Source organism: Callorhinus ursinus, unplaced genomic scaffold, assembly GCF_003265705.2.
Source record: "Callorhinus ursinus isolate GAN/ISIS: 27379988/994484 unplaced genomic scaffold, GSC_fseal_2.0 scaffold11, whole genome shotgun sequence".
Classification (NCBI taxonomy): Eukaryota; Metazoa; Chordata; class Mammalia; order Carnivora; family Otariidae; genus Callorhinus; species Callorhinus ursinus.
Genome location: NW_027397073.1, coordinates 30068503 through 30078687, shown reverse-complemented (window position 1 = coordinate 30078687; position 10185 = coordinate 30068503). Strand labels below are relative to the sequence as shown.

General features: G+C 36.0%; 1 protein-coding gene across 2 annotated transcripts in view; it reads right to left on the bottom strand.

Annotated features, from left to right (window-relative positions):
• Positions 1–4978: 4978 nt before the first annotated feature.
• RIT2 (Ras like without CAAX 2) overlaps positions 4979–10185 on the bottom strand; it is a 402841-nt gene continuing 397634 nt past the window's right edge. For both annotated transcript variants that reach the window (XM_025886656.2, XM_073898273.1), the window contains one exon: positions 4979–5466. In XM_025886656.2, coding sequence (XP_025742441.1) covers positions 5239–5466 — 228 coding nt within the window. In that variant the 3' untranslated portion in view covers positions 4979–5238. The remainder of the gene's footprint in view (positions 5467–10185) is intronic.

Below are 10185 nucleotides of genomic sequence, written 5' to 3'. Positions count from 1 at the left end.
GTATGTAACATCTTTTTTGAGATAGTTTTCCATATTTTGAAGCAGTAGATTTTGGTGCTTCAGAAGAAGAATAGAAGCCCCCTGTAACAAGCAAGACATTTATCATCTTGGACTATTAAATTCTGTCTTCTTATTTATTTTGCATGCCAGCATGTTGTTAAAGGATAACTTAGAGAAAAGAAAAGCATGCAGCCTACTCCCTTCCAGCAGATGGCTTATGGAAGAGAGACACAAAAAAGCAAATGGACTATACATCAGGATGCTCTTCCTAATCCTACACCCCAGGTCCCTCTGACTGACAAATGGCAGGAGGTTCCTTACAACCAATGACAGGGAAGTTTGAGAACTTGGGCTAGTCACCAAGTTTCCCATGGTCGTGGACACACCTAGTGTTTATAGCTCATATGGTGCATTCTAATTGATCTATGCTTGTATATCACTTTTGCTAATTAATACTAGGAGTAAGCTAGATTCCTTGGGGCAGCCCCATATGAGCTCAGTAGAGGTTGGGGGCAGAGCTGCAAAGCTTTACTGAGGCAGTGTTCAGGAATCCCCATGGCCTGTGTGTGGCATGAGAGGGATCCCAAAGAGAGGCACAGGGGCTGGTAGACGTGCCTGGAAAAGACCTGGAGTCAGAGTAAAGACACTGTGTTGGGAAGGACCTTGAGATGCAAAGGCAAAGAGCAATTTCATGAACACCAGTAGAAAGTACCTATTTACCATGGCCCAACCTGACTACCTTCAGCATACCTCAGAGTTAACCAGTCTGGTAACAGAATCATGTGGTTGCCAGGGACTGCAGGGATGAGGAAGTGAGTTACTAATCAAAGGCCATAAGGTTTCAAGCAAGATGAATAAGCTCTAGAGATCTGATGTACAACATTTTACCTCTGGTTGGCAGTAATATATTGTATAAATATATTAAAAATTTATTGAGAAGGTAGATGTCAATGTCAAGTGGTATTATAACAATAAAGTTAAAAAAAAAAGAATCAGGCCAGACCCTTATACAATGATTTTGTATCTGTCACTTTACTGAATTAATTTATCAGTTCTAGTAGTTTTTTGAGGGTCTTTAGGGTTTTCTATACATAGTATCATGTCATCTGCAAATAGAGTTCTACTTTTTCCTTACCAATTCTATAATTTTTATTTCTTTATGTTGTCTGATTGTTGTGGCTGGGACTTCCAGTACTATGTTGAGTAAAAGTGGTGAGAGTGGACATCCTTGTCTTATTCCTGACCCTAGGGGAAAAGCTCTTAGTTTTTCACCACTGAGTATGATGTTAGCTATGGGTTTTTCATATAAGGCCTTTATTTCATTGAGCTATGTTCTCTCTAAACCTGTGTTGTTGAGGGTTTTTATCATGAATGGATGTTGTACTTTATCCAGTGCTTTTTCTGTATCTATTGAAATGATCATGAAGTTTTTATCCTTTCTTTTATTGATGTGACGTATCATGTTAATTGTTTTGTGAATATTGAACCATCCTTGCATCCCAGGAATAAATCCCACTTGACCGTGATGTACGATTTTTTTAAATGTGTCTTTGGATTCAGTTTGCTAGTATTTTGTTGAGGATTTTTGCATCTATGTTCATCAAATATATTGGCCTGTAGTGTTTTGTTTTGTTTTGTTTTTTATGGTACCCTTATCTGGTTTTGGTGTCGGGGTAATGCTGGCCTCATAGAATGAACTTGGAAGTTTTCCTTCCTCTTCTATTTTTTGGAATAGTTTGAGAAGAATAGGTATTAACTCTTCTTGAAATGTTTGGTTGAATTCCCCTGTGAAGGCAGCTGGTCCCGGATTTTTGTTTGTTGGGAGTTTTTTGATTACTGATTTAATTTCAATGCTGGTAATCAATCTGTTCAAATTTTCTATTTCTTCCTAATTTAGTTTTGGTAGGTTATATGTTTCCAGGGACATCCATTTCTTCTAAGTTATCCAATTTGTTGGCAGGCCCTTGGTTAAAAAGATTAAAGAGGATGATGAGGATACTATAGGACTTAGAAGGTGAAGAAGGAATTCTACTGCCATGAGATCATGTAAGCCATGCCTTTTCCCTGTACCCACATACAGTTTTAGAAAGGAAAGGAAACAGAGCAGAAATTTGAATGATCAAACACTAACCTAAATACATGAGGCAGAGGTTTTATTATTTAAAGATATTTCTTAAATTATTACCTCATATTAGCACTAAATTACTTCACTGAATTAAAGTTTAGTACCTCCTGCCCCAGTTACCCATTAGTCAGAGGCTTGTGAGAAAGAACAGATGAGTTAGAAATAAAGTAGCTATTTGTTCTTTGCACATTGGAGTATGATATGAGTAATGTTTGACCCAAGTTCCCATGTTTTTTCCTCACTGGCATTTTCTGTGAAAGTTCTCAAGCTCAACCTGTACCTACTGAACACAAAATATAGTATTTTAGACTGCTATTGTCTCTGATTTGAGAAATTATTTTATCATGGGGACCCACAAGATAATGAAAAACCCCTAAAATAGATAGATGATACATTTCTGGATGGTAGGAAATTGTATTTAGAATTTCCTAAGTGCCTTGTTAAACACACACACACACACACACACACACACACACACACACACACGAGTGTGGTATCTAGAAAAGTGCTTGGTACATACTAGGCATTTAGTCACTATTTGATAAATTGTGTTGGGTGATTACACATTCATCTACAATGGACATGGATGCTTATTTTCAAGAGTTTCTTGACACTCCCTTAACAATGCAGGCATGTGTACTTTGTGGTTTTCTTCTCTGAGCTTTTGAGATTGACTTAGATATTCTAGGTCTGGTTGGAAGTTTTCAGGGATAATGATCAAAAACAAGATCTTGGCATTTTGGTCTTATGCCAAGAGAGTGAATCAATAGCCCTTGGGCAGAAATATTTAGGTTTTATTCTTCTGGAACATTTCCTTCTGCCCAGTCTGCCAGGAGGAAGACTGGTTTAAAACAATGTTTGAAGTCTGCCTTAATCTCTGCTTGTAATAACTATCTCAAATTCATGTAGCCTTCACGTGATAAATTACAGACCCTCCTTCCTTCTATAGAGTGAAATGGTAGGACTTGGCAAGTGTTACCCAATTCAAACCTCACTAAAATTTCTAAAATAAATAAATAATTTATTAGCACTCGAGTATAAAGAAAGAAAAGGAGTAAAAGATACAAAACTCTAGAGCCAAAGGCAGTGGAGCTTACAGTAATAAAATGTACAAAGACAGTTGTATTAGGAAATGAACCAAACACTATTAGTATTCATAGATTGGGCACTCATCAGGTTTTCAACGATGTAGTTCCATCATATAAAACTAAGTGTCAAGTACTATGTTTCCTAGATTGCATCTTCTAGCAAACAGAAGAGTCTGATGGACTATAGTATTCACAGGGTCTTCTCAGACATGGAAAGGTTCTGGAAGGTCAGGGGCTCCAGGACTAAAAGAATGTACAGGAAACAAAGAACGTACTAACCCCTTTTTAACGGGACAAAAACAGAGTATTAAACATTCAGAACCAAGGACAGAAGGAAGCAAAGATCAATTCTGTAACCATAAGAATAGGTTAATATCATCTCCATGTATTCTTTTTTAAAATTTTTCCCCCTAATTAGGAATGCCTGAGAATGAAGAGATGAAGTGAATTTGGTTTTAGGATGATATGGAATGGGAAAAACTGATTACTTTTTGTCCTTCACCATAGAATATGAGGGTTGAGAAAATTTCAAAGGGAGAGACTTGGCAGCATTTAATTGCATGCCTAGTGCATAGGAGCAAAAGCAATGAAGTCCCTGTGGTTTTGACAAAGGCCTTGGTTCCAAGCAGTAAAAGGACCCACAAGTACACTATTCTGAAAGGCTGAAATTTTAGTCCATCAGCTGAAAATTTATGATCTCTTAATTCCTTCTAGTTGTATCTATGTTACTATGTAAAATGTGTCCTCTCATCTCATAATGTATAATCCCGCTGTTCTTCAGCCAAGTGAGTTTTCCAACTTTATGTTAAGCTGCCTTGAGTCATTCCTGCATTTTCAGAGATTAACAAGTTCTAGGGGCATTGTGAATAAAAGAATAAGTGTTTACATGTTGTACAACTATGCCCTCATCCTTCCTTTTCTCTGATTTATGATAAAAACTGTCCCCAACCCATGAAGACTGGTTGGATGGATTCCATCTCATATTTATTATTTAATACTTGTCTGTTAAACATTCAGAACTGTTCAGATAAGGTGCTTTCTAAGCTTGAATTTGAATAAACCAAATCACACAGTGGGATCAATGAAGGAATAGATAATTTCATTTTCCATGATGATCTTTTATAAACAAATCAGAAAAAGAGCCCTCTAACTGCTGGTGTTTCATGGTTTGAGTAAGAAGAGATAGGAAATTATGGCAACATAAGGAGAATATAGGGTCTCTGGATCAACAATGTTCTTGCCGTACGGGTGGTTGGTCCCAGCATAGGTGAAGCAGTCCTAGGAGGGCCTCCCACTGTGAGGAAGCCGGCTATCTTTTTATGAGTATCAGAGCCACCAAGTTCCTATTAGCCTCTCTCTGCCTGCTACAAAGACAGTGTCCTTTTACCACAGCTCAGCAACTTCACTGTGATAATTTTGCCAAAGCGAAAGAGGGCAAAGCATTGCAAATACGGGGATATTTCCTTTCAGCCCTCCAACAACCCACAACTGGTTCCTATTATTAATAATTCCTCTAAGGTTTATCTTCACAAAAAAGCACCAAGACTTCTACAGTTAAGGAAAGACAGGGCTGCAGACTCCTGCTCTGAATTGTTTCCCTAGCTTCATTATTTACTGAGATTCCTGAAATGCAAACAATCAGAGTCTTATCAGGCAAAGGCAGATCCCCTGAGCCTTTTATCATTCTGTCTGCAATTTTGAATTTCCTCTATAACCAGACAGCATACTAAATGAAGCCAGACTCTTTAAAGGGAAATGAGGCAATTGGAATGTCAATTTTATTTAGTAATATATTGTAAAAACTTAAACAGCATATCCAGCTGATTGACAAAATCCATCCAACTGTTAAGGGCAAAAGAAAACTATCTCAAGAGGTACATTTATGCAGATCTTGCTTTTACCTATAGGCAGATATTTAAAGAGAAAGGGAGAGAGACACAGAAAATATTGAAGCAGAATGCAACATCTAGAATTGTCCGACTGATAAAATTCAGAGAGAGAATAAGGGAGTTAGAAGTAAGGATATCATGTCATGTTTTCTTTCTTCTTCTTCAATGAACCTTTTAACTTCTTCCACAGGCTGTCTTTTCTCTTCAGTTTCTTTTCCATCAAGGATGGCATGGACTCTTTCTTGCGGATTTCCCTCACTAGACCGTGAAAGGCATCATCAATGCAGAATCTGAGGGCCGCAGAGGTCTCAAAAAAAGCACAGTTATATTCCCTGGCCAGACTCAAGCCTTCTTCTGTAGAGACCTAAGGGAAAAATAAATGATAGTAAAAAGAGAGAAAGGGAGAGATGCTTAAGTCAAAAACTATGTTCTCTATCAGGACTGTGGGCATGTTACATGAAAATACAATTTGTTGGACGATTTCTAGAATTTCTTAATTTGAAGGACAAATGAGAAATCAGAATCTCTAAAAGGGCAACTGATTAGAACTTATTAAAAATCAATTCTCCAGACTTCAAAAAAGGTAACATAGCACAGTGGTCAAAACCATGGCTTTAGAGTAAAATTGCTTGGTTTCTGAGTCTCAGCTCTCCCACATTTGAGTTTTGCAAACTTGGGTAAATTTCTTAACCTTTTTGGCCTCAGTTTTCTCATTTGTAATCTAGAATAATGACACCTGCCTCCAAGGCTTTTTGTTAGTGTGTCTAATGCGCCTTTTACAGATAATGTTGCTGAGTACATTTATAAAAAGCTTTATAACTACTGTTGTTAATTATAGTCCAGAGCTTTCAGTTAAGAATAAGCCAGAATGAAGTTGCCATGAACTTGAGAAATGATCTTCTGACAAAAGAAAACAAAAGCCAAGCACCACCATTGTAAGTCTCTAGCTAAACATTTCAGAGCGTGGTTAGAGGTCTACCCAGGTTGTGTGGCGCTAAACCAGGCTGCGGTGCATGTTATTGCAATGGATTTTATCATCCCCTCTAGGGATGATAAACTGAGGTCAGGAACTATGCCTTAACATCTCTTTAATGTCTACTACAGTGCCTGGTACCTAAGTCACCACTAGAGGAGAAAGGATGATTAATAAAAAATACCTGGATTTAAAAAGTATGAATTAAGATGCAAATGTAAGTGATGTACAAATGTTTAAACAGGAGATTATATGACACTGTAGCTGGTTGCTAATAATCCTGCTCAAACTTTAGCATTCCCATTAAGCTCCACTAGATTATTCACACTGGCTTGAAGAAAGCGGGATAAGGCTGCTTTGACTCAATATGTTCTGATGGCCTCTTTGTCCATACTTGGTCTATTTATTAAATTTACTCACATGTGTATATATTGATATGTTCATATTTCCTGCCAAATGGAAGTGTATGGTGAATTGGAGACTCCATCAGCCTGTACCTCTGAGTGACTGTGACCAGGACTATGGGGAGTAGAGCACCCAGTTCATCAGGGTGGGTATATTCACCAGGCATAACTAAGGAACTTTGTTAAAGTTCATCAGCTTAAAGCTTAAACATCAGCTTAAAGCTTAAACATCAGCTTAAAGCTGATGACATTTTGGAGTTGTTTGTAACCAGAACATAAACCACTTTTTCTTAACTGATACACCATGCTGTAATAAATGGTTGAGCTGGGATATAAAAAGGTGTCTGATTTCAAAGTCAGGTCCTTTCTAGTCTTTCTTTGAAAGATCCGCCTCACTAAGGACTTTCATTCCTGCTGGCAAACACACCAATCCTTTTTCAAGCTCATTTCTATCTTTTAGTAACTAAAGAAATTCAGATAAAAGCAACCAACTAAAGTTATTAAGATTCTGTCTTACCAGCAATTAGACAAAGTCATACATTTATTAACTTGTCTGATTTCCAAGGAATCACAGGTGACAGTCTTACCAAATGCTTTGACACTGCATACCATGTGTTGCCATTTATTTTTCAGGCTCCTGTAACAATTTTCCCAACTCATAAGGTAACAGACACATATTTGCTATTTTTTATAGCAACACCACATTTCTGGTATGATTTTCTAGATTAATCCCCTTCCATTAGGATATACACACACACATACATACACACACACACACACACACAGAGCCTCAAAATTCCTGTGGCTTGCAAAAGTGTTTCTTGCTCTCACTGCTTATTAGCAACTAGAGGGCAGACTGTGTCAGTTCAGCTCCAGGGGGCTATGGGTTGGGATCTGGTTTGTCCCTCCTGTCTTCTTACTCTGAGACTCAGATTCAAAGAGCTCGTCTTATCTGAGATATGATGTTCCAAGACAGAGCAGTGGGCAAGAGGCAGAGATAATTTTACCTACGTCTCAAAGGTCAAAAGGCAAATGGAGAAAACCTTAAGTCAATGAAGCAGGTTGTATACTCAGCTCACAAAGAATTGTAAAGAAATAGAATCTACCAAAACCATTTATATGTAAGTGCAGCACACTATCCAGTTAAAAAAAGACAAACATTGTGAGACCAATTTTTTTTTAAACACTTGTAGTTGAAACACCATACAGGTAAGGATATAGAAAGAGTGAAATTTGAATGGAAATTAATACCAAAAGGTGTTATATTGATACAGTATCAGACAAAGTAGATAGTTAAAAATTATTGCTTAAACAGGTGAATCTATCATGATGATACACATTTGTATGTACCAAAAATCATAGCCTCATTTATAAGGCAACAGAACTAAAATCCAAAATCATAGTGAGAAATTTTAACCATTTTCCCTCAGCAGTTGAAAGAATACATAGATAAGTCAATAAGGATGTATAAGGTTTGAACAAAACACATTTGATCTAATTTATATAGATAATATGCTGTACCCAATAACTGAAAAATTCACGTTTTCTTCAAATGAACTTGAAGCATTTATAGAGATTGACTTCATGCTAAGCTATAAAGCAAGTTTCAAAACACTACAAAGGATCAAAGTAGCAACCTCAAGAGGTTACCCAAAAAATCAGCAAATTAGACCAAAAGGGAGCAGAGGGAAAGAATGATAAAGACAGAAATAATGAAATAGAAAATAATCATGCAGTGGAGAAGACTAAATCTGAAGATGTTAAATTGATAGAGCCCAGGCAAGACAAGGTTAAAGGTGGAAAAGGGTTACAAATAAACAGTATCAAGAATGACAAAGTAGACATAAGTACAGATCCTATAAACACAGAAAAGGTAATTAGGGAATATTATATTTGTGTCAAGAAATCTGACAAGTTAGATGAAGGACAAATTCCTAAAACAAAATTTACCAGAACTTTACCCAAGAAGAAACAGAAAATCTATATTATCCTATATCTTAGACAGGAATTAAATATGCAATTAAAACTTTTCCACAATTAAGTCTCTATAACCAGAAACCTCCTTTGCTGAATATGTGTGGATATATTTACCAAAAGACTTGTACAAAACAGTTCTTAGCAGCATTATCACAGATAACAAAAAATTAAAAGCAACACAAAGAAGTGAATTTGATAATTTGTTGTATATGAACAGAATGGAATGCCGTTCAATGCAAATGAATCAAATAGTTATATATGACTTAGATAAATCTTCCAAACATAATAGTGTTTAGTGACAGAAATCAAACCTATGAAACATTTTTAATAAACATTTTATAAACATTTAGTTTTAGATTTATAAAAATGTGGCAAAGATGGTACAGAGTTCTCATATACCCAACGTCTAATTGTTCTGCTTGTTATATTAATATGGTACAAATTACACTTTTAGAAAGTTGAAACACAAGAAAACTAGTGTTAGGAGTCAATATGTATTTCCTTTGGGAGGTGACACAAGGGAGTCTTCTGGGTGCTTTTTATTTTCTTCCTTGATCTATATGGTCGTTTCAAATGGGTTCACTTTGTGATAATTTAAAATTGCATACCCATAATTTGTATACTTTTGTATATGGTGCATCAGTGAAAAACTCAAACAAATGTACTATATAATAGGAAGTACCCCCTCTGAATTTGGAGCATCACCATTTCCTCAAGTTCAGTAGTATTTCTATAGCTAAATGTTTCAACATTCACAGTAAATAGGATAGGTAAAGTCTCAGATCACATCAGATCATGCTTTGCCACAAAATGAATCAGTTCTGGTACGATTTTGCAAATACATTAAAAATTTTGTATTTTAGATTTCTGAAATCAGATAACATTATGGACTTAGGTTTCTAGCGGGAAGGTTCAATACCGTAAAGATTACAAATCATCTCAAAATAGTGTGTAATTTCAATAAAAAATACATTCAAGTCCTGAAATCTTTTGAAACATAGATTGTTACAGAGAGATAGTAAAATTCATAGGGAAGAATAAAGGAAAAAATGGGAAAGAAATATTTCAATTCTAGTAAGGGGGAGGCAGAGAGAAGAACAATAACAATGGCATTGGACTCATCCTACTATAGTTCTCTCTCTCTATATATATCTATAGCAGTCCAGATAGTGGGGTATTAGTTAAGGGCTAGATAGACAGACCAATACAATGCAATGGGGAATCTAAAAACAAGATGATGAAATATATGGGAGCTTGATATACTATTGAGTAGCATTCTAAATCAAGGTTTGGAAGTGATGCATTCAGTGGTGCCCTGATATTGAGTCATCATCATTTTGGATTATTCTTGATGTATGGAGATTATTTCTACTAGCACAGGAAGGTAATTTTTCTTTGGGAAGAATAGAAATAGAAGGGGCTTGAAGTCTTTAAACATATATTTCTTTCTTACACATTTGAAAAATCTCTTTATACAAACATGTTTATGAAATGTTTCCTAATTATAAAAATGTATTACACATCATTGGAAACATCAAAATTCAGTTAAAAGTCCAATGTAATAATCTGAATCTGAAAAAATTTAGAAAAATTCGATCCAAAGATTCATACTGAAGTCATATAAGCAAGTAATAGATGACATAACTGCTTATTATTGTAGCAGGATGAAGTATTTTTAACTCTGTAGCTCCCCATTGCTTTGGTAAGTAAAGTAGTAATCATGAACCTT